The sequence below is a fragment of the Poromitra crassiceps genome (assembly GCF_964638095.1).
Source record: "Poromitra crassiceps genome assembly, chromosome: 15".
In the NCBI taxonomy this organism is placed as follows: Eukaryota; Metazoa; Chordata; class Actinopteri; order Beryciformes; family Melamphaidae; genus Poromitra; species Poromitra crassiceps.
In genome coordinates, this window is record NC_139634.1 from 1,527,992 (window position 1) to 1,553,940 (window position 25,949).

General features: G+C 42.7%; 1 protein-coding gene across 5 annotated transcripts in view; it reads left to right on the forward strand.

The window, feature by feature from the left end:
* Positions 1-14,670: 14,670 nt before the first annotated feature.
* The window catches only part of canx (calnexin), a 37,115-nt gene continuing 25,836 nt past the window's right edge, over positions 14,671-25,949 (forward strand). For 4 of the 5 annotated variants that reach the window (XR_014553378.1, XM_083652103.1, XM_083652105.1 and 1 more), the window contains exons 1-2: positions 14,671-14,692; positions 24,782-24,985. Coding sequence is in view for 4 of the 5 variants with exons in the window: in XM_083652103.1 (XP_083508229.1) it covers positions 24,788-24,985 (198 nt within the window). In the remaining variant the exon portion in view is untranslated. Of the gene's footprint in view, positions 14,693-14,713; positions 14,740-24,781; positions 24,986-25,949 lie in introns of those variants that run through there. The other variant, XM_083652104.1, reaches the window with a different exon arrangement.

A 25,949-nucleotide genomic window follows, 5' to 3' on the forward strand; every position in this document is an offset into this window, starting at 1 on the left:
CTAATCTAATAGGATAGTGAGTCATAAAGCTAATCTAATAGGATAGGTGAGTCATAAAGCTAATCTAATAGGATAGTGAGTCATAAAGCTAATCTAATAGGATAGGTGAGTCATAAAGCTAATCTAATAGGATAGTGAGTCATAAAGCTAATCTAATAGGATAGGTGAGTCATAAAGCTAATCTAATAGGATAGGTGAGTCATAAAGCTAATCTAATAGGATAGGTGAGTCATAAAGCTAATCTAATAGGATAGGTGAGTCATAAAGCTAATCTAATAGGATAGGTGAGTCATAAAGCTAATCTAATAGGATAGGTGAGTCATAAAGCTAATCTAATAGGATAGGTGAGTCATAAAGCTAATCTAATAGGATAGGTGAGTCATAAAGCTAATCTAATAGGATAGTGAGTCATAAAGCTAATCTAATAGGATAGGTGAGTCATAAAGCTAATCTAATAGGATAGGTGAGTCATAAAGCTAATCTAATAGGATAGGTGAGTCATAAAGCTAATCTAATAGGATAGGTGAGTCATTAATCTAATAGGATAGGTGAGTCATAAAGCTAATCTAATAGGATAGGTGAGTCTTAAAGCTAATAGGATAGGTGAGTCATAAAGCTAATCTAATAGGATAGGTGAGTCATAAAGCTAATCTAATAGGATAGGTGAGTCATAAAGCTATCTAATAGGATAGGTGAGTCATAAAGCTAATCTAATAGGATAGGTGAGTCATAAAGCTAATCTAATAGGATAGGTGAGTCATAAAGCTAATCTAATAGGATAGGTGAGTCATAAAGCTAATCTAATAGGATAGGTGAGTCTTAAAGCTAATAGGGATAGGTGAGTCATAAAGCTAATCTAATAGGATAGTGAGTCATAAAAGCTAATCTAATAGGATAGGTGAGTCATAAAGCTAATCTAATAGGATAGGTGAGTCTTAAAGCTAATAGGATAGTGAGTCATAAAGCTATCTAATAGGATAGGTGAGTCTTAAAGCTAATAGGATAGGTGAGTCATAAAGCTAATCTAATTAGGATAGGTGAGTCATAAAGCTAATCTAATAGGATAGGTGAGTCATAAAGCTAATCTAATAGGATAGGTGAGTCTTAAAGCTAATAGGATAGTGAGTCATAAAGCTAATCTAATAGGATAGGTGAGTCATAAAGCTAATCTAATAGGATAGGTGAGTCATAAAGCTAATCTAATAGGATAGGTGAGTCATAAAGCTAATCTAATAGGATAGGTGAGTCTTAAAGCTAATAGGATAGGTGAGTCATAAAGCTAATCTAATAGGATAGGTGAGTCTTAAAGCTAATCTAATAGGATAGGTGAGTCATAAAGCTAATCTAATAGGATAGGTGAGTCTTAAAGCTAATCTAATAGGATAGGTGAGTCATAAAGCTAATCTAATAGGATAGGTGAGTCATAAAGCTAATCTAATAGGATAGGTGAGTCATAAAGCTAATCTAATAGGATAGGTGAGTCATAAAGCTAATCTAATAGGATAGTGAGTCATAAAGCTAATCTAATAGGATAGGTGAGTCATAAAGCTAATCTAATAGGATAGGTGAGTCATAAAGCTAATCTAATAGGATAGTGAGTCATAAAGCTAATCTAATAGGATAGGTGAGTCATAAAGCTAATCTAATAGGATAGTGAGTCATAAAGCTAATCTAATAGGATAGTGAGTCATAAAGCTAATCTAATAGGATAGGTGAGTCTTAAAGCTCATCTAATAGGATAGTGAGTCATAAAGCTCATCTAATAGGATAGGTGAGTCATAAAGCTAATCTAATAGGATAGTGAGTCATAAAGCTAATTCTAATAGGATAGGTGAGTCATAAAGCTAATCTAATAGGATAGGTGAGTCATAAAGCTCATCTAATAGGATAGTGAGTCATAAAGCTAATCTAATAGGATAGGTGAGTCATAAAGCTAATCTAATAGGATAGGTTGAGTCATAAAGCTCATCTAATAGGATAGGTGAGTCATAAAGCTAATCTAATAGGATAGGTGAGTCTTAAAGCTCATCTAATAGGATAGTGAGTCATAAAGCTCATCTAATAGGATAGTGAGTCATAAAGCTAATCTAATAGGATAGTGAGTCATAAAGCTCATCTAATAGGATAGTGAGTCATAAAGCTAATCTAATAGGATAGGTGAGTCATAAAGCTAATCTAATAGGATAGTGAGTCATAAAGCTCATCTAATAGGATAGTGAGTCATAAAGCTAATCTAATAGGATAGTGAGTCATAAAGCTAATCTAATAGGATAGTGAGTCATAAAGCTAATCTAATAGGATAGGTGAGTCATAAAGCTCATCTAATAGGATAGGTGAGTCATAAAGCTAATCTAATAGGATAGGTGAGTCATAAAGCTAATCTAATAGGATAGGTGAGTCATAAAGCTAATCTAATAGGATAGGTGAGTCATAAAGCTAATCTAATAGGATAGGTGAGTCATAAAGCTAATCTAATAGGATAGGTGAGTCATAAAGCTAATCTAATAGGATAGTGAGTCATAAAGCTAATCTAATAGGATAGGTGAGTCATAAAGCTAATCTAATAGGATAGTGAGTCATAAAGCTAATCTAATAGGATAGTGAGTCATAAAGCTAATCTAATAGGATAGTGAGTCATAAAGCTAATCTAATAGGATAGTGAGTCATAAAGCTCATCTAATAGGATAGTGAGTCATAAAGCTAATCTAATAGGATAGTGAGTCATAAAGCTAATCTAATAGGATAGTGAGTCATAAAGCTAATCTAATAGGATAGGTGAGTCATAAAGCTCATCTAATAGGATAGTGAGTCATAAAGCTTCATCTAATAGGATAGTGAGTCTTAAAGCTAATCTAATAGGATAGTGAGTCATAAAGCTAATCTAATAGGATAGTGAGTCATAAAGCTAATCTAATAGGATAGGTGAGTCATAAAGCTAATCTAATAGGATAGGTGAGTCATAAAGCTAATCTAATAGGATAGTGAGTCATAAAGCTAATCTAATAGGATAGTGAGTCATAAAGCTAATCTAATAGGATAGTGAGTCATAAAGCTAATCTAATAGGATAGTGAGTCATAAAGCTAATCTAATAGGATAGGTGAGTCATAAAGCTAATCTAATAGGATAGGTGAGTCATAAAGCTAATCTAATAGGATAGTGAGTCATAAAGCTAATCTAATAGGATAGTGAGTCTTAAAGCTAATCTAATAGGATAGTGAGTCATAAAGCTAATCTAATAGGATAGGTGAGTCATAAAGCTAATCTAATAGGATAGGTGAGTCATAAAGCTAATCTAATAGGATAGTGAGTCATAAAGCTAATCTAATAGGATAGTGAGTCTTAAAGCTAATCTAATAGGATAGTGAGTCATAAAGCTAATCTAATAGGATAGTGAGTCATAAAGCTAATCTAATAGGATAGGTGAGTCATAAAGCTAATCTAATAGGATAGTGAGTCATAAAGCTAATCTAATAGGATAGGTGAGTCATAAAGCTCATCTAATAGGATAGGTGAGTCTTAAAGCTAATCTAATAGGATAGGTGAGTCATAAAGCTCATCTAATAGGATAGGTGAGTCATAAAGCTAATCTAATAGGATAGGTGAGTCATAAAGCTAATCTAATAGGATAGTGAGTCATAAAGCTCATCTAATAGGATAGGTGAGTCATAAAGCTCATCTAATAGGATAGGTGAGTCATAAAGCTCATCTAATAGGGTTTTTTAGCATACTTTGTTTTTCTTCTTCTGATTCCCCCCCCCCCCCCATTTTTCTCTCCAATTGTACTTGGCCAATTTCCCCCTGCTGCCCCGGTCACTGCTCCACCCTCTGCCGATCTGGGGAGAGCCGTAGACTAGCACCATGCTTCCTCACACATGCGCAGTTGCCAGCCACTTATTTTCACCCGACAGCGGGGAGCAGTTTCTCCACCCACAGGAGCAGGAGAGAGAGCAGTTTCTCCACCCACCGTTTGTTGCTTTAAATCAAACTGTCGTATTGGTGGTGTTGCTGGTACTGATGGTGTTGGTGGTACTGATGGTGTTGGTGGTGTTGGTGCTCTGTCCTGCAGGAGTGTTTCAGAACGGGGTGGCAGAGGGCGAGGTGGACCCCACCTTTGGGCCCCTGGAGGCCCTGCGTCTCTCTGTGATGACGGACTCTCCGGTCTGGGTGATCCTTAGCGAGGTGAGACGCTCCTGCACACAGCTTACCGCTGTCAAACCAGTCACAAACCAGTCACAAACCAGTCACAAACCAGTTACAAACCAGTCACAAACCAGTCACAAACCAGTCACAAACCAGTCACAAACCAGTCACAAACCAGTTACAAACCAGTCACAAACCAGTTACAAACCAGTTACAAACCAGTTACAAACCAGTTACAAACCAGTTACAAACCAGTCACAAACCAGTTACAAACCAGTCACAAACCAGTTACAAACCAGTTACAAACCAGTTACAAACCAGTTACAAACCAGTTACAAACCAGTTACAAACCAGTTACAAACCAGTCACAAACCAGTTACAAACCAGTTACAAACCAGTCACAAACCAGTTACAAACCAGTTACAAACCAGTTACAAACCAGTTACAAACCAGTTACAAACCAGTCACAAACCAGTCACAAACCAGTCACAAACCAGTTACAAACCAGTTACAAACCAGTTACAAACCAGTCACAAACCAGTTACAAACCAGTTACAAACCAGTCACAAACCAGTTACAAACCAGTTACAAACCAGTCACAAACCAGTCACAAACCAGTCACAAACCAGTTACAAACCAGTTACAAACCAGTTACAAACCAGTCACAAACCAGTTACAAACCAGTTACAAACCAGTTACAAACCAGTTACAAACCAGTTACAAACCAGTCACAAACCAGTCACAAACCAGTCACAAACCAGTTACAAACCAGTCACAAACCAGTTACAAACCAGTTACAAACCAGTCACAAACCAGTCACAAACCAGTTACAAACCAGTTACAAACCAGTCACAAACCAGTCACAAACCAGTTACAAACCAGTCACAAACCAGTTACAAACCAGTTACAAACCAGTTACAAACCAGTTACAAACCAGTCACAAACCAGTCACAAACCAGTTACAAACCAGTCACAAACCAGTCACAAACCAGTTACAAACCAGTCACAAACCAGTCACAAACCAGTTACAAACCAGTTACAAACCAGTCACAAACCAGTCACAAACCAGTTACAAACCAGTCACAAACCAGTTACAAACCAGTCACAAACCAGTTACAAACCAGTCACAAACCAGTCACAAACCAGTTACAAACCAGTCACAAACCAGTCACAAACCAGTCACAAACCAGTCACAAACCAGTTACAAACCAGTCACAAACCAGTCACAAACCAGTTACAAACCAGTCACAAACCAGTCACAAACCAGTCACAAACCAGTTACAAACCAGTCACAAACCAGTTACAAACCAGTCACAAACCAGTGTCAAGAAAGATGCATTCCATGCAGCGATACTTAAGTTTCACAGACAAGCTAGCTACTAACTGTCAGCTCTGTGCGCTGTGTGTCTGGGCATGCACCCCGCTATAGAGACAGTCTGCATGTCTGGGAACGCCCACAAAATGTTAAACGGCTGGCGCGCAAGTGGGGTAAAACCACCCATATATCTCATGGGCTGACTCACCAAAAGACGGTGCTGCGGCTCTAAACTACATGTTTGGGGGTTCTAGAGCAGAACACAAGACGTCTGCTCAGATGTGCGTTTACTGCGGTGGTTAAATCCCCGATTGTGTCTGCCTGGGCTGGGCTATCAGCTAAATTCTAACTTTGCTGAATGGATCGAACGGGGGATTTACCCCACCCTGACCACGCCCCCAGCCAGGCTGAGCCAGCTAAACCAGCGTCTATGACGAGACGTGGCCTCAACCTATAGAAAAGATGCTTTCTGTGGACACGGCCCCTAACTCCTATTCCTGCTTTCTGTGGACACGGCCCCTAACTCCTATTCCTGCTTTCTGTGGACACGGCCCCTAACTCCTACTCCTGCTTTCTGTAGACACGGCCCCTAACTCCTATTCTTCCGAGCCACTCTTCCTTGACCTGGATGAAAACATGGAAAGATGAGCAGCAGAAGTCATGAGGACTTAGGAAAAGCAGTTACGCACGGCACTGAAACTGGGCTATGGAATGATGCAACAGCACATGTTATTGACGTGGGTCTGCCGTGTTCAAACGACTACGATGTTACAAAGATGGTCTTCTAAAAGCATCTGAGATACTTCACCCCGTGTGTTATTACCCTCGTGTTTCATGCAGGCTATAAACGTGGACAAACCAGTGAAAAATATTACTTCATCATCACCAAGGTTGGAATTGAAATAAAGATTGAATATAATAGGCTACCAGCAGTGTTGGGGGTAACTCATTACAAAAATAACATATTACATGTAATATATTACTTTTATCAGTAACTCAGTGATATAACTTATTACTTATAGGATTTCAGTAATATTATACCAGTTACTTTGTCAAGTAATTCAAGTTACAAATTGAGTGAAATTTTCTTTAAATCAAAGCACATATTTAAATAAAGATAATTATTTCCTAATCAAACTGTGTTTTTATGCAAATAACCTTTAAATCAAAACACATTTAAATGCAGATACAATCATTTCCTAATCAAACTGTGTGTTTTTGTGCAAATAAGCACTATAGATGACAAAACAAAGGAAAAGAATAACATTTAGAATTTTGGATTGTTTACACTGACTTCAAGACGGTTGAAATTATTTTTCGGGATGGTTCCGCGGCGGTGATGTCATTCTGCTGGTGTTTTGGTGAAAGTAATGCAAAAGTAGTGTAATAAGTAATGAGTTACTCCACACAGACAGTAATATTGTAAAGTAACGTATTACTTTCAAATGAAAGTAACTAGTAATTTGTAGTATATTACATTTGGAAAGTAACTTGCCTGCTTGTATCTTGGCTATCTTGGCTATTGTAAATATCATAGTGTCTTGTAAGCCCATATGGGCTGGGCACCCTAAGGTGCATGACACTTAATAAAAATATCAATCAATCAATCAATCAATGCCCAACACTGGCTACCAGTCACATTATTTGACAACAGCAGCGTAACATTCATGGTTCACATATTGTTTAACATATTGTTGAAAGTTCAAACATATAAGCTAATTAGCAAGTTACGCACAATATGGAAAATGGTGAATGAGCAACAGTAACTTACATTACGTGATGATCTGCGTCCCATGTTGGTCGTGATCGTTTGTTTTTGAACGGCCTTGGTGTCGCAAGGAATTGTGGGACAGAGACAGCATCTCCTTATCTTTGTTAAGTGTATCCTGTGCTAAAGGAGATAAGCAAGAGGAAGCATTGAAGCACTTTTCCTTAACATTTAAAGAACTGGAACAGCTGCCACTTAGACGCTTCCTTCCTACCTTCCTAAGTCAAAAAGACCATTTGAATGCAGCCATAGTTTCCTTGCAGTGATCTTTAAAGGAGATGATCTCACACATAAAACTGTTTGACAGTTATTGAGAGTTGACTTGAGTGAAGTGTGGACCAGTGATGACATCACATGGACCAGTGATGACATCACATGGACCAGTGATGACATCACATGGACCAGTGATGACATCACATGGACCAGTGATGACATCACAAGACTTTACACAATGATTCACCGCCTTCTGATGACATCTGACTGGTCCACAACTTAACTCAAATCAATTCTCAATAACTGTCAAAAAGTAAATGAATGCAAAACTGCTTACGGTTTTCAGACATGACGAGATCATGTGCAAAATAATGTACATCAGAATTGTTTTTTCATGTTTCACAGACAAGAAGTACAGGCTTCCATTCAACCAGCCAGTTCACTGATTAACCCCTTCACCTGCAGTCTGTCTGTCTGTCTGTCTCTGTGTGTCTGTCTGTCTCTGTGTGTCTGTATGTCTCTCTGTCTGTCTGTGTGTCTGACTTGATTGATTGACTTTATTTGGTGAATGTCAACAAAGATACAGGGGACAGACAATCACCGAGGATAAAAACACAATAAAGCCTGGCTATAATAAGCACTGGCTTATTTCCATTGCGGTCCTCAACAAACAACAGATAGACAAAAACATCACACGATTGGGAATCACCTTCTATACTCAAATTAAGACTATTACATTATTACTAGATTGAATAGGAATAATGGCACGCTTGAATATTATACAATACATAAACATTTGGAGTGGGTTTGCTGGGAACCGGGGTTTAGCAGTGGGGAGGGGGGGGGGGAAGCTCGTCCTCATTGGACTGGAGGCTATGTTATCAGCTCATAGCAGCATCCATGTGTCATGGCTCCAATACGCTGTGATCGAGAGAAAGGAGGGGGGGGGGGGGTTGGGGGTGAGCGTCTAGTGGGTAGTTGCAAGTGCTGATAGGCTGGACCGAACGGCATGGGGGGGAGGGTAGATTGTGTGGGTCTGTGCGTGTCTGTTTGAGTGAGCGGAATGCGGTCAGGAATGTCCATATGTCCTTGTGTGCAGTAGGCCTGATAAAGGGGGCCGTTTCTTTCCCGGATGGTAAGCGAAAACATAGCGGTCGCTATGGATACAGCCTCGTCCAAAGTCCTTATCTTGCAGGTGTTTAGGTAAAGGGTGAACTGTGGCTCCTCGGTTCCACAAGCCCCTCCACGGGGAGAATTTTCATACACCAACAGGCAGTTTGGGAGTCCGAAAGAAAAGCAATGATGGATAATTTGGTTATCCGAGTGGAAAGTATATTCCAAATCTTTCCCTCGGAGCTCATCTCTTCAACTTAAAACACTTCAGTCCCGTATTATGACTTCATTATCTCCAGAATCTCGTCCAACTTTCTGTTCACGTCTGCAAACATACTATCCACCTTTTGTATGCGTTCCGTTATAGAAATAGTCTGAGAGTTCACAATACGAGCCAACTCGTTAATCATATTCATGATAAGGGCTATCTTTGGGCTTTCATTTTTCCCCATTAACATGCAAATTTTACGATAGACGACTGCGATGCCAATTCCCATCAGCAAATGTCCAGCTATCATGAATCCGAATAGGTAAACATCTTCGACGTCCTCAACGGTCAAAATGGCAAGACATAAAGTCTGCCATTTCATCCATCCGTCCATCACATACCCAGCAGAAAACGTACCATCTGGGCATTTTGGCTCCCCGGAACCAGCGTGCTTCATGGAGATAATCTGGAACCAGCGTGCTTCATGGAGATAATCTGGAACCAGCGTGCTTCATGGAGATAATCTGGAACCAGCGTGCTTCATGGAGATAATCTTATCAATTGTGTTGAGAGACCAGGTTATTAGTTCCATAATTCCTTCAGATTTTGAAGAGACAGCGGAAAGGAGAAGCTTTTTTGGAGCAGTGGGCAGGCTGTAGGGAAGTCAGAGGAAAAGCAGGAGAGCAGGAGGAATTTGCGACCGTTCAGTCCAAGAGCGAGTAGGAAGTGTCTGTCTGTCTGTCTCTGTGTGTCTGTCTGTCTCTGTGTGTCTGTATGTCTCTCTGTCTGTCTGTCTGTCTGTCTCTGTGTGTCTGTCTGTCTGTCTGTCTGTTTGTCTGTCTCTGTGTGTCTGTGTGTCTGTCTGTGTGTCTGTCTGTCTGTCTGCTTGTCTGTCTGCTTGTCTGTCTGTCTCTGTGTGTCTGTCTGTCTGTCTGTGTGTGTGTGTGTGTGTGTGTGTGTGTGTGTGTGTGTGTGTGTGTGTGTCTGTCTGTCTGTCTGTCTGTCTGTCTGTCTGGTATCTTCTGGTTCATACTTGTTCACACATGGTCTCTGCTCTTCCCTCCTCCAGATCTTCATTAAGAAAGCAGACTGAAGCTCCGCCCCCTCAGCGTTACCTCAGCGCCCTCTGAGCACCCGACCGGAGGCTCTGGTCCGGCCTCGCGCTACAGTTCCCCACTGACCGCGGTGCCGCAGAGCGCCCCCTGCAGGGCCGAGCCGGACTCACAACAAACCCACAGACTGACACCGGGCGGCTGCAACACGGGCCGCAAACACGCAAAAAAACCACCCTCAGACGACGCTGTATTTAGTCAAACAAACAAGCTGTATTTATGTACATAAGGTGTCTGTTGAAACACTGGTGATTCCCATGAAGTTCTGATGATGAAATCGCTGCTTGGAAATCAAAGACTCTGCCTCTTCCTGTCTGCAGCCGGACTGGACCGCCCCGCCCGTCTGTTGCCATGGTAACATGTATGTGGATAGATGCGTAGAAACGTACACGCCGTCATACGAGCCAGCTGTCAGTGTGTGGATGTGTAGATAGATCAGCCAGGTGGACACAGCAGAGCCACGGGTTGCCACGTTTGGGTTGAAAACCTGTAGAGTAGGCTGACATCAGGAAGTCCCGCCTCCTCTCTGACCCGCTTCCTGTCCGCACGCCAGAGGGAAACGGCCTTTTGAACAGAGGGCAGATTGAATCAAAGAGAAAAATGTAGCGACGACCGATACCCAGAATCTGCTGCGACCTTGACTTTCATACAGCGTTAATCATCTGCTTGAAACTACTGACCAAGGAGGCTGCTTTTTATTTTTGTAATGATTCACAAAGTCTTTATTGTTGCTGAACGCAAAATCATTTAACGTTGTTTTTTGTTATGTTAACTGAGGCCTTTTCACTGACGAACACCAAGACGTCCGACTGTTCTACTCTACTCTGCTGTACTCTCACGTTCTCACTCCCACGCCGTTGGTTTCCCATGCTTTGTCACGTACCTTTGCCGTTGGATGTTGCGCACACCTACCCGTGCGCGTTGTGTTTGGACGCACACGGTTGGGGTGAGGCACCCTGATGCCCCCTGGTGTTAGGGTTTGGATATGGGCCAGGACTCAGCAGCGGCTGCCAGGGGGAAAGCCGGCCTTTCCAATGCCGGGCTCTGCTTGCTATTTAAAAGCCCCGGTGGCCGTGTAAGGAGGCACACGCGGGTACCATGTGTGCAACATCCAACGCCAAAGGTACGTGACAAAGCGTCGGAAACTAACGGCGTGGGAGTGAGAAGGGCCTGGTACTCTACTGTTCTGTGCTGACTGCAGAACGGCCTGGTACTCCACTGTTCTGTGCTGACTGCAGAAGGGCCTGGTACTCTACTGTTCTGTGCTGACTGCAGTGTCGTTTTTGCGGTCGGCAGCTGCAGCCTCGCTCCCACAGAGTTTAGCGTCTTTTCTTTCTCTCTTCAGTCTCTGATGGACTCCTTTAAACGTTCCTGTCTCCCAGACGGCTGGCAGACATCTGCTCACAGGCGGCCAGGCCGGACCAGTTTGACTGGTGAACTGGTCCCAGTCCCGACCAGTTTGACTGACCAGTTCACCAGGTGAACTGGTCCCAGGCCGGACCAGTTTGACTGGTGAACTGGTCCCAGTCCCGACCAGTTTGACTGGTGAACTTGTCCCAGTCCGGACCAGTTTGACTGGTGAACTTGTCCCAGTCCGGACCAGTTTGGCTGGTGAACTGGGCCTAGTCCAGACCATATGGGTCTCAGCGGCTCGGCCTGCGTCCCTCCCTCCGCTCGCTGCATCAGGAAGCATCCGGAGGTTCTTCTTGTACGATGCACTGGAATGCATTACTCTGACCTTGTGTTGTCTTTTGTATCCTTTAGATAAAATATATTTAATGAGGATGTTACCTTCTATCCAATCTGTGAATTGTAATAAAGACAGAAATTTCAAATGGATGTTTAACCTCCTGGTCTTTTTCTCCAATTTTCTCTGTCCACTGGTGTGGGTACCGAAAGTGCTCTGGGTCCTGCGACTACAGATGACATCACGATTTCACCCAGTATGATTGGCTGCAACAGCCAAACAGTGATGTTAGCGAGATCTTTGTCCACTTTAGCAAGCAACCTGATTGTTAGGTTGGCATGAAACAGAAGACCTGATATCACTGTGTTTTACCACAATAAAAGGTTGGTTGGAGTCTAAGGTGATGCATAAAATGGATGTGACTTGTGCTATTGTGGTTTTAGTTGCCTAGTTAGCTTGCCATTCAATTACATTGTTTAGCTTTAGCTAACAAGCTAAGCTACTGATGTTTGAGCACATCAAAATATTAGAAATACCAAGCATACACATTCAATCATCCTAAATACACTGGTATAATGCACACAAGCAGCATACTGTATATCATATAGGCTACCACCGTAACACTGTTTCATGCACTTACAAGATGGTAGATATGAGTTATTAGTGTACATTATTACCTAGCATAAAGGGGATTTTTAAGCTCTCACAAGATTTGTTTTCAAAAAGCAAAAGGCTCATGTTCATGAGGAATGCTCCTGTACACTTGAATCCTGATGACTGAATGTTTGTTTGTATGATAATTTTTTCCCCTTCCGTATTAACGTGCCCAAATGTCCGATAACATCAGTAGCTTAGCTTGTTAGCTATTCTAAAGCTGTCGGACATTTTTGGCGTGCCCAACGTACAGCCAATCACAATGTGTGAAGCGTGATGTCATCTGTAGTCGCGGAACCCCAAAGATATATATATGGCATGCTGAGTAGATCCAGTATAGCCACACCGGCTCACTGAGAGATGGGTTCAAAAAAATATAACTCTTAAAGTGTTTGGCAAAGCTGATTTCTGAAAATGTGTTTAGGTTTTCATCAAGAATGGGGAGGAGCTGAACTGAGGCACTGTTCAAACCATCCATGAGTTTACCATGAATTCTCACTGAATGTTCAGGAATGGACCAAGCCTGGAGCTAAAATCGGCTTTAATTTAATTATTTTAATAAAAAATGAAGCCATAAATGTGCCGAGAAAGACATGCTTTGGGTGTTTGTGCATTGGGTCCATCAGCCTGTCAGGACCAGAGAGCCAGACCCAGACAAACCATATTGATCAGAAACGATCGGAACAGAGTTTTAACATGAAAAGCAGAATATAATCTCATCTCCAAGATCAGATGCAGCTGGACCAGTTTGTAGTTCAGATCTTTCTTCCCATTTATTTGTATGTAAACTGACATTGAACACATTGGTGAACAGATTCAACACCAGATCCCACTGCTGTGATTCCAGCTGACTGTTGGTCCCACGCTTCAGAACAGAAGCTGAATTACCAAACAGCATTTTTGTTGAGAGAAGATCGGAGCACAGTGAAGTGATATACCATTTAGGAGAGATTATAGTTCCTGTGTGGAGACCGGATCTACTTTTATATCAAAATACTAATGTTAGTGTAAAGCAAGAATAGAAATTCAAAATGAGGAATGAACCTCAGTGCTTTATCCATGATCTGTTGCTGAATCTGTTCACCAATGAGTTCAATGTCAGCTTTCAGGAGATTTTTGCCTCATTCAAACTCTACAAACTACAAACTGGTCCAGCTGTATCTGATCTACAGCTGTATCTGATCTGCAGCTGTATCTGATCTAACAGTTGACTGGTTTTCAAGAGCAGAATAGACTCTGTGTTAAAACTAAGTTGAAAACGCTTGAAAGATTTGCTGCTTAAGAATGTTTTTCGTGGGCCAGGGGTCAGACAGACCTCAGATCAGTGACTAATAAAGTAAAATGCCTTTGTTGTCTGCCGGCTTGTGTCACAGGGATGAAGGTCACATGTCGTCACGTGGTCACGAGGTTCAACAGAGTCGGGGTTCTTCACACATTTTCAATTAAAACATTCCATACTTTTTCCAGACTTGGATTTGTTTTGAAGATGTTGTCTGGTGTTCAATATAATTTATGCAGACATCTTGATAGGTCATATCATCATATCAGAAGAATGTGAGATATAATTGGCAGGGTTCCTACATGTTTTCCATTTTAAAACTCCAGGCAGACCCTATGTTCTTGACTGCATGTGATTTTGGTGCAGTGTATTTATTTTATTTTGATATAATGCATGCTGACAGCGGCTGGGTCATAAGAGCATCTCTATCTAGACATTCTTCTTCTTCACATCAACACAAACTGTGGACTCAAAGTGGCTCTATACAAAGCTATACGTGTGTATCGGACCTGGACCACATTTTCCAGACTTTTCCAGACATCCTTTCAAATACCCAAACTATTCAAAACCTGGAAATGATCCAATTCATTTTTAATACTGTGTGTGTGTGTGTGTGTGTGTGTGTGTGTGTGTGTGTGTGTGTGTGTGTGTGTGTGTGTGTGTGTGTGTGTGTGTGTGTGTGTGTGTGTGTGTGTGTGTGTGTGTGTGTGTGAGTGTGAGTGTGTGTGTGTGTGTGTGTGTGCGCATGTGCGTGTGTGTGAAACGAGAGAGAGGAGAAAGGAAAGAAGGAACAGTTTGGAACACTCCTTTAAATCTTCTCTGTCATCAATGATTTAAACGTCTGTTATAAAATGAATCTTAGATTTTATAATTTGTATTTTAATGTCTTATATCTAAACTGCTATACCATAATCTCATTATGCAGGGATTGTATCTGTCTTACAAGAGCCAATCAGCAGACACTTCCTCTTACAGCTTGGACCAATCATCGGCGTCCACGAGTTTCAGATCGGAGGCGTGAAAGCCGTGTCATTTGACGGACACTCGGCGCGACCAATCACATCTTGACAGTTGCCAGGAAACGTCAAAATCCCGTCGCTGTGGACCAATCGGCGACCGAGGAAGGCGGGTCCTGCTGCCAAAACCCCGTCACGTGACACCATCTGTAGTTCCAGCAGGCGGTCACATCAAGAGAGTCGGAGGTGAGTGATGACGGAGAAATGTCACTTCTTCTGACTGAGATTTACCCGTAACTTTACCTCACACTTGTAACGTTAACTTAGCGCTAACATTTCGCTGACATAGCAGCTGTGTACCTGATGTGTGCACATTATAACAGGGCTTATTGGTCCAGGTGAAGCTGCTCTCCTCCGCGTGCACTGAGTGGCTAATTAGCACTAAGCTAGCTAGTTAGCACCCTCGGCTAGCCCGTTGCAGTGCTGTGTTTGGCCTTTGCAGACGTCTCATTCACTGCTAAACTCAGTGTTTTAAATGAGACTATGAGCCGTGTTGAACATAATGCTAACTGACGCGGCTCAGATGAGAAAACCGTTTATTTAACTAGCGTTAACGCTAGTTAAGCTAACGTTAGCCAGGCTGCTCCCACTGAGTTGCAGACGTTTCACCACTACTGCCTCAGCTCTCATTCAGTCCAGGAACCAAGAAATAAACACATTATTACACGGGTCAAAAATGCATCAACAACTGTAAATATAAGAAGGATGCACCAGAGAAGCCCACGTTCACAAGATAATGCCGTGTTTTTGTATCATTTAGCACAGAAGACGGTTCTGTCTAGTAGTCTACTGTGTTCAAACCTGTGTAGTTTGGTTTTAGCCTCAGGCTCCTCTCAGTTCTGAATTTAACGTTTCAAAATGTAACTACTGGAATATCTGGAAAAGCAGCCCGTTATGTGGGGAAAGTGCTTAAAACACCGTGAAATGAATAAATAAGCAGACAAGTCAAAACTGGCAAAGACGACTTAAAAGCGTGTGAACCTCAGATAGGAAATGTAATATTAGCCTAAGGTTTAGGGAATGTTTTTCCATAGGACCATAAAATAGTGGTGGAAAAAGTAACCAGAAGTAGAAATATTGTCGCTATAAATAAACCATGTTGCTTGCTCTTCTGTGTTTTAGACCCAAATCTGACATTATTTGTATTGCTAGATAGGATTTTGTCCAGAACTCCACGACTATCTGTATTTATTTGTACTGTATGTAGGTAGGTAGAGAGATGACAAACTATTATCAAAGTAGTTCTACATTCTCTGATTGTGTTTGTTTCTTGTAAATGAAATAATGGTAATTCATCCATTTGCTGAGGACCCTCTGGAGCGGTTATTGTAATTTGTACAAGTTGTCATTGGGATAGTCGGTAAGATAACTGACTGACGCCTGTTTGTGTAGTAGTGAATTTCAGTTCCCTGTTTGTAACCTGGCCTCTGTATCCTGACAGAGGAACAGAAAGGACATGTCAACTGTTTAACGGCTGTCGAAAGCCTGGATTTCCCATCTTTACTAGATGTCCAGTACAAAGACATCTTTACTAGATGTCCAGTACAAAGACATCTTTACTAGATGTCCAGTACAAAGACATCTTTACTAGATGTCCAGTACAAAGACATCTTTACTAGGTGTTTATTTACTGTTGGACTCGGCTCACACCAAAGACAGATGCCTGGGCCCCTGTCAGGCTCAGACTCTACATGTGTCAGTGGGCTTGTTAACCTTCAGGCTAACTGGGTGATAGTCTGTCAGCTGGACGTGGAATCTCCTGTAGGCTAAACACAGCTGGCAGGTCTTAGCCTGCTCAGCCTGTTTTTCCGGGTCACGTTCACCATATAACTGCCTTTTTATATAGGCTTCATATGGCTCCTTGAAATCTGTGAAAGTTTGTGAATTTGAAAAAGAAAAATCAAGGCATTAAACGTTTTTGATAATAGACATGCGCTTGAATCAAGTGTAAACATCCATGTCTCAAACTAGGCCGTGTTGGGTCCTTGAATTTGGGGAATCGGGCCTTGAAGTCCTTGGATTTGAAGAAGGCGTGGCAACCCTGTTTTATAAGTCAGTTTGAACATCAAGTTCTGCTGCAGGAGTCGAGCAGTGAACTCCCTCCATGATAATACTGTTAAGTGATGGTGGTTCAATCTCCACAGCTGCTGAGCGTTCATTACATCTGGTTGGAGTTTAGTGCCGGGTGCTAATTCAATGTGGTGTTTGATGGTTTTTCAGTGGCATCATATGGGGATGATGTGGTTTTATCTTATCGTCATGACGATGTGGTGATTATCATGACACAATGCTGCTGTCTGAACTGACGAGAACAAGCATGTTTTATTTAGAAACCCAGAGGAAGTGAGATGTGAAACATTTTGTGAGGAAGTATTATGTGAACATTTCAGTTTTGATTGACATCACATCTTAACATTACATTCAGTTCAATGGGATGGACATCGATTAGTTTTTTTTTTTGGCATTTCTGATTTTGAACAAACAATTGCAACAAGACCTAAGCAAAATAAACAAACGAGACACAAACACAGAAAAAACAAAAATATTTAACAATACGTACACGCATACAAAATGACAACTTTTGATGGTTTAACATGCGGTTTTGCACGTGAGCCACATTTGTTCGTTAGATACGGTATATTGATATTGAAAAAGATCCTTATGATTATGGTGAAATGGATTCTGACCGTATCACCCAGCCCTCATCTTCTGAGGGTCCTCCAGCCTGATGTTTCCCAACACTGAGGTGCAGATTAAGATCTAGAGAGCCGTTACTCCAGACCTGTTCGTCCCGTCAGATTGAGTTAGAGGATCTGGTCCCACAGCGACCGGACCGGTTTGACCTGTTGCTCCCAGGGTGAGGGGACCTGTCCCAGTGAGAGATGAGCTGTGGCCTGTCCTGTGGTGAGGGGGTGGGGCGTCTCTGACCTGTCCCAGTGAGAGATGAGCTGTGACCTGTCCCAGGGTGAGGGGCGTCTCTCTGACCTGTCCCAGTGTGAGGTGAGCTGTGACCTGTCCCAGGGTGAGGGGGTGGGGCATCTCTGACCTGTCCCAATGAGAGATGAGCTGTGGCCTGTCCTGTGGTGAGGGGGTGGGGCGTCTCTGACCTGTCCCAATGAGAGATGAGCTGTGGCCTGTCCTGTGGTGAGGGGGTGGGGCGTCTCTGACCTGTCCCAGTGTGAGGTGAGCTGTGACCTGTCCCAGGGTGAGGGGGTGGGGCATCTCTGACCTGTCCCAGGGTGAGGGGGCGGGGCGTCTCTGACCTGTCCCAGTGTGAGGTGAGCTGTGACCTGTCCCAGGGTGAGGGGGTGGGGCGTCTCTGACCTGTCCCAGTGAGAGATGAGCTGTGACCTGTCCTGTGGTGAGGGGCGTCTCTCTGACCTGTCCCAGTGTGAGGTGAGCTGTGACCTGTCCCAGGGTGAGGGGGTGGGGCATCTCTGACCTGTCCCAATGAGAGACGAGCTGTGACCTGTCCCAGGGTGAGGGGGTGGGTCATCTCTGAACTGTCCCAATGAGAGACGAGCTGTGACCTGTCCCAGGGTGAGGGGGTGGGGCGTCTCTGACCTGTCCCAGTGAGAGACAAGCTGTGACCTGTCCCAGGGTGAGGGGGCAGGTCGTCTCTGACCTGTCCCAGTGAGAAACCCTGTGACCTGTCCCAGGGTGAGGGGGTGGAGTTTGGTGACACATTCACAGTGAAGAAACAGTCACCCAGTGTTTTATTCCTAAGCAGCCGGTCACGTCTGTCTAGCAGTTTAAACACTAACCGCCCCTCTGTGGTCTGATGCAGGTTTTACGACAGTGCTGCTCAACCAGGGTCCTTGAGGGCATTCCAGGGTGACTCCAGCAAACTGATCAAGTTCAGCATTATTTAATTCACAAGAAGTTAACAACACGGTTAGATAATGTAGAAGAATGACTCTTCTGATTGTAGTTTCAGTCTTAGCTCTACCTACAATACAGTCATGAGTTCTGAGTCTATATCTGACAAACACATTCTCAGATCTCATCATCGCTCTAAACTGGACTAATTTAGGGGTCCTTGATATGAAGAAGGTTGAGTCATGGCTTTAGGAGACACATGGCTCTTTGTGGACTGAAGGTGCTCATAGGCAACAAGCTGAGGAGACAATTACCAAAACTCCTGAAGTGTCTCTGACTGTGTGTCCCCGTGAAAAACCTCCCTGATTTAGAGCATCAAATCTGTCCACTGAAACCAGACAAATTATTATAATAAATCATAATCCTACTCAAAATGTGTCAGATCAGTGGAGGTTGAGGACTTCTCACAGGCAGCCAGTGCAGTATTGATCTATTCTACAATCAATCCGTAATCCGTGTTTCCCCTAGAAACATTTTCAGGCCTGGAGGGATTTCGAAACGTACCCCGACCGCAACGGTGGGGGCCCTCGCTCACTGGCGATGCTAAACTTTAGCTAACCTGATCGCATCTATGTTCGCAATGGCAGCCCAAGTATCATCATACTATTATGGGATGCGATGCGAACAGTTGTATTATGGGATGTGCGCTTCTGAGGCAACGACACACGTTGACACGTTTTGGAACAGCGCCGCACGCTGGCACGATGCTCCTAAAAGCAAAATGCTTATTTTGGCATCTTCTATTACTGTCAACACTAGTATTGTTGTATTTGTAATAATATGCCATAAAGGTTTATTGACATTTTGGGGAGAGCAGAATTGTTTTTCTTTTTGTTTTTACTTTTTGTTTTTCTGGCCTGGGGGGGGCGCCATTGGCCGGGCGGCCCTGCCAGGCCTGTAGAATGTTAGGGGAAACACCGGTAATAATCATACTGCATCGTATCATCTGATCAAACAGGACAGTAGCAGATATCAGTCTCACATTGAAGTGATTGAAGTGAATCTCTCTGTACGAGCTGACCTCATTGCACTGTAAAGAGCCCCTCCCCCTCCAGTCTGTAAAGAGCCCCTCCCCCTCAGTCTGTAAAGAGCCCCTCCCCCTCCAGTCTGTAAAGAGCCCCTCCCCCTCCAGTGCAGGTCTATAAGGCTGTATCAGAGGCTATTTTTAGCTCTTCATATCGTTGAAGCCATAGTGAGACAGATAGGAGCAGACAGTGGAGGCTTCACAGGGACATTTGGTTCTTATCGTTTCACTTTGATTTTTTTTGCCATTTAGGCCCCGTTTACACGGCATAAAACAGCAAACTTTTTTTTTTAGCGTTAGTGGTGCCTTCCTTTTACACGGGAACGGCATTCTTCTTGGTGCGAGAAAAGGAAAATAGGGACACAGCCCCCCCCCCCTTCCCTTCACCATGGAAGACAATGATAGACAAGCATTCAACATTGAACTATAGCCCAATACAGCCTTATGGCACAGGCACAATGAATCGCATTCAACAAATATAACGATTTGCTAAAAAGACATAATCTGCGTTAAGTACCTGCTACTAACGTCACACACAGCCTATTAATCACTCCAGCATTAAATAACTCACGGCCAGATGCATTTCCTCAAGTCCCAATTTGTGCTGCGAAGAAAACGTGTCTTTTTTATGTTGCTTTACTGGTTTTTATTCTGTCATCCAAACTGGAGCAGTTTATTACCATTCATGACTTCTGTGTCACTCTATCTAATCCTATAAAGCTAAATCAAGCTGTTAGAAATAGACCGAATAGAGGAAGCTAGGTGTTTTACCTTCAAAATAAAAGCTGTAATTTATAACTGGGTAAATAAAAAACAGAACTGTGGACTCACTATGGGTTAAAATTGACTTGTGCATTTCAGATCACACGCACAAAAAAAACATTGCAACATGCATCAATAAGGCTATTAGTTTATTTAATTACCGTTATTGTGAAGGTTTTAACCAGAGGTTTCAATGTTATTCTGGCTCACTTGACGCTGTTGTGAGTTTTTTGCGGCTTCAGTCTGCAAAGCACGCAAATCGTTATCACAAACGCTGTGCATAAACGCAAAATAAAATGTGAGAACGCAACGGCAGTTTGCCGTGTTCTGCAGAGACTGTCGTCATCTAAACACAAGCTTAGTTTTTCTCCACTAAAAGAAGCCGGTCTGTCTTCTGTAAGATAATCGCATTGCAAAGTGAACATTATCTGACCTGTTCCTCCATCTGCTCGTTCAGACTCTCCGACGCTCACCGGAGCACAGATGTGCTGCGTCATGTTACTCTCCGACGCTCACCGGAGCACAGATGTGCTGCGTCATGTTGTGTGCAATGAATTATGGTCATTGTAGTTTGAAAACGAAACAAAGATGAATATTAACGGAGTTTCCAAAGTTTTCTGTCTGCAGTCAGACCAGGACATGATGAGGTTATTCCAGGTCACAGGAATGTTTCCCTGTGACCTTTGACCTTCTTCCAGCTGGCTGCTTGTTATGCTGCTGATGGAGGAAGTGAAGCAGCTCACAGACTCTGGATCAGTTGGCTGCTTGTTATGCTGCTGATGGAGGAAGTGAAGCAGCTCACAGACTCTGGATCAGTTGGCTGCTTGTTATGCTGCTGATGGAGGAAGTGAAGCAGCTCACAGACTCTGGATCAGTTGGCTGCTTGTTATGCTGCTGATGGAGGAAGTGAAGCAGCTCACAGACTCTGGATCAGTTGGCTCACTAGACTGAAATGAAATGAAAAGCATTGACTGGTAATGATTGATTACCCCCCATCTGTTCCACATGCCTCAGGTATGTGAGCCACTGATGCATGATGGGAGGAAGTTGGTCTGGTTAGTCTGGTTCTGTGCGGTGGTGAAGGTGTTTCACCTTCTTGCTGTTAAACAGTTTTGCAGTCATTCATTTAGTTTGACAGTTATTGAGTTGATTTGAGTTAAGTTGTGGACCAGTGATGTCATTTGTGCACACATGACATCACTGGTCCACAACTTGAATCAACTTTCAATAATTGTCAAACTAAATGTTTTTCGGTGAAGTTCTCCTTTTAGAGTTTATTTGGCTGTGTTGAAGCACAACACTTTTTTAAAAAGTGCAATGCAAATAATAGTCATGAATGTGTTGACACAGTGAAACACAAGTAAAGTTTGAGAATAAAGACAGTAGGGATGGGCATTTCTAGCAAAAACACTATTCGAAATTCGCTGGCCAAATTCGAATTTAATTCGAATTTCGAAAATAAATAAAAAAAATGTAAATTTTTTTTTTTTTTTTTTTTTTTTTTTTTTTTTGTGAGTGAAATGTTGCATTGTCTCCCCTGATTCTAAGTCTACGGCTTTATTAATTAATATAAAAAGCTTCTGCTGTGGATTTTTAGCTCAAACAAGCATTGCACCACTGAAGTAAAGAACATGTTACATGACATTGACATTTTCGAAAATAAAAAACAGTTTTGACAATCATGAGTGGTTCATTAAATATTTAGTAGGCTCAGGTCTGAGTGCCAAAGGGGTGCCAAAGTCACCCCCTCTCCCTCTTCATGGGATTTCATCTGCCATTAATTTTTCCATAAACCTTGCTTAAAATGCTTATAAAAATTGTTTTACTTGCTCAAACCAAGCGATTTGACTATACTTAGAATCAGGGGAGACAATGCAACATTTCACTAAAAAAAAAAAAAAAATTTTTTTTTTTTTTTTTTCGAATTTCGAATTTCAATAATAAAAGTCGACCTTGATAATAACAACGATTATTCGGAAATTCGATGCCCATCCCTAAAAGACAGTGGTGTGTAAAGATGGAGAAACATTGCCAATTAGTGCAGGTGAGGAAAACCACAAGGAGAAACATGTCAGCTTGGAAGCAAAGAAGTGAGCAAAAAAACAGTGGAGTGGCTGCAGAGAGAACCATCAAATACAGAAGAGCTGAATAAAGAGAATTGAAACTGGTGTGGAGGAGGAGGGGGGGGAGGGTGACCACGCCCTGGATCAGCCTCAGGAAGCAGCAGCTGTCCTCAGGCTTACAGAGATGATCTGCCAATTGAAGATTGAACTGTCCAGATATCCTCCAGACGGCACACGCATGCATTCAATGGTGCCATGAAATGTATTTATGCCCTGTATTTCCCCAGCGTGGCCCTCTTTCCTCCAGAGGGCACGCCACGCCATGCCACGCCCCCACTCCACGCCCTGCCCCCCAAGCCACGCCCCCACGCCACACCACCAGCTTCTTGCTGCTTCTTCTTCCAACTTCTTTTTAATGTCTGTCGCTGGTCAGACGTCTTCTTGCATTAGTATTAGTGGGTGTTCTTATCAGTGTTATATGGAAGTGAGCAGGGGGGGGCGCTGCACACACAAAGGCCTCTTTATGAGACTTTAGGCACAGAAGACATGGTGGGGTGGTGGGGGGGGGGAGACACGCCCCCCAGTGGCAACACCTGCATGGTGCAGCTTTAACCAACAACCCAAACTCTCAAACGCCAGCAGGCTTCTGGCTCCTGGAGTCTCGCCTTGCCGTGGGTCTGCGGCTAATTCCCTCAACGGCCACATGGCTCTTGGTCAGGCACTTTAAGGCTAAGCTAACGGTTAGCGCTGGTCATCATTACTCTGTGTTAGCCCGTCGCGCTAGCTGGGCATGCTAATCCCTTATAGGTTAAGCTCATTAGCCCAGCAGTCTGCTATGTGTGTGTGATATGAGCCAAGCTGCTGCTGCTCATTTATTTAATCATTCATTTATTTTCTGTTTTTTTGATAATCCGTTCAGATCGAGAGCCAACCAGGGTTCTAGAGCACCGCAGCAGGGATGTGCTGTTTTTATAGGCTTATATACCCAGGAAGTCCCTGTGCTGCTGGTTCATAAGGGGAAAAGACACTGGCATTGTTCTATGGGGACAAAGGTCTGTGGACAAATGAAACGGCAAAGTTTGTGTTCAGCAGGATAATCTTCACAGACGACGACCACTTTTATGTTTAAAGCATTTGCTGAAAATCGCATAAAAAAAACGCATTTATGCTTCAATAAATAAGTGTTGCGCCTGTGCAACTTAGCCAGCCCGGGGAATGCATTAGGCTATAAATAGTACATTTTAATCTTGTTAATTATAATGGTTAATGATCAGTTAATGAGTGCCAGTTGTCGCCATCCCTACTGTGAATTGACAAAAGTGTCTGTTGTTAAACGAGTCGAGGCTAATTATTACTTTACTGCTTTAAGTAAAGACAGACGCGTGTGTGATGAGTAACCTGCAGTCTCTACAGGCTTCAGTGTGTATGTGCTGAGTACTGTGTGTGTGTGTGTGTGTATGCGCTGAGTACAGTGTGTGTTGGGGTGCAGCAGTAATCTCATTAAGGTTAAAGGAGCCGAGGTGGTGCGTGTCCCGCGGGCCCTAGTGGTTACCATGGTGACGGGCCCCTAGTGGTTACCATGGTGACGGGCCCTAGTGGTTACCATGGTGACGGGCCCTAGTGGTTACCATGGTGACGGGTGCCAGGGAAACGCTGCTAAACGATGTGACGATGTGGGGTGTGAACAGAGACAATATGGCCGTCAGCAGTTGTTGCTGAGACATTCAGCATTCTGAACACGTAGAGCCTTGAAATGAGGGACGCACAAAGCCATATCGATTCGACATGTCGTCCGTATCGCCCATAAACGCTTTAAAGTGAAATATTGGCAGCATCGAGAATAATAAATAACAATATTACTGGAATGCATGTTAACAAGCCAGAGTTACCTGGCTTTGCATTCTCCCCTAAAAGAAGACATTATTTTATTTTGTATGTTACATACTTATTGGTCAAATATATGAACATTTATGGGACAGAAGTCTGCCCAGATTACAGCCAACTAGGCATCAATGTTGCCTGCTTAGAATTCCTCCTCGCCATGAAGATGGAGGGACAGCTGTCATGTGGTGATATTAGGTTGAGATGAGGTAGAGATGTGTTGGTTCTACCTGACTTAATGAGGTAGAGATGTGTTGGTTCTACCTGACTTAATGAGGTAGAGATGTGTTGGTTCTACCTGACTTAATGAGGTAGAGATGTGTTGGTGCTACCTGACTTCACAAAACTCTACATGACTGTTATGAATGTAGAGATGTGTTAGTACTACCTGACTTCACAAAACTCTACATGACTGTTATGAATGTAGAGATGTGTTAGTACTACCTGACTTCACAAAACTCTACATGACTGTTATGAATCAACTCTTTATGAATGAACTTTTCATGTGGAAAAAATGTGGAAAAACCCAAGAAATTGGATTTTAGTGGATTTTCTTTTGCATACATTTGAATAAATAGGTGCAGTGTATAACCAGGGATGTGATCTAAAAATGAACGAAGTATTTTTTTATTTCACCCTGACATGAACGTCTCTTCTCCCTCTCAGATCATCATGGATCAGAAGGTGAGGTTATGTTTTGTCCTGGCGGTGGCGCTCCTGTGCCTCAGCGTGGCCCCTGTGTCCCGGGCTCAGGCTGACGACGTCCTCCTGGGGGACGAGCTGGACGTGGAGGACGACCTGGGCGTGACCGTGGAGGACGAGGAGCTGGACGGGGAGGCGCACGCCGACCAGGCTCCGCCCGCGCCTAAAGTAAGTCTGCTGCAGGGTAGATGATTGGTCAGTTTTGATTGGCAGACTCATCTTCTGTTCCATCTTGACAAAAAAAAATTCTATTTAAGAGATATGATCACAAATGACAAATACCAAATTATACAAATGACAGCCACAGCCAATGAGCTGTGTGTCTGATAAAGTACCACATTGATAAGAAATGTTTGACGACATGAGAACACTGGGTAGAATGTAAAATTAGGATATGTGATAGGAAATGTCTGAAACAATGGATTCAGTGTTTATTACAAATAACTACTTTATTGCTCAAATGTAAAGTAAAAATGTGCAGTATGCACGTCAATAAGGCTACACTTAAGTACGCCGTGGTGTAGCCCGTTGTAATAATTGCTGCTGACTCTGCCCACCTCGGCCAGGTTGAGCCTACGCCAAAGCAGCAGGACAGATCTGTTTGTAGTTGTCTTCATGTTGGTGCAGTTTCTCTGCTCGTCACTATTAGCTCTTCACTAGACATTAAATAGATTAAATAATCAGCTTATGCCTACCCCACACTAGGGGTGGGACAAAATATCGATACCCACGTTATCGCGATATTTCCACCCGCGATACGTTATCGATACACTGGCGCCAAGTATCGATATGTTTATTAATTTTTTTTTTTTTTTTTTTTTTTTTTTTTTCTTTTTTTTAATAAACAGGCTAAAATATTATGCTGTGTGTGGTAGTTGAAACATAGTTTCAAGTTGACTTTATTTATGTTTGTAGTTGAAACAAAAACATAACTACTGTAGGCTACATGAATGGAAATGTTTGATCATTAATATCTACTTTTAGAAATGATATAGGTAGGTAGGTAGGTTATATAGGTTTTCTTGTTTTAATAGTAATAATAAAAAGACTTAATGTGTAACTTTTCCTCCGTGGTATCGAAAATGGTATGAGTGAGTGAGTGAACTCAGAGAGTTCATGTCAATTCTGTAAT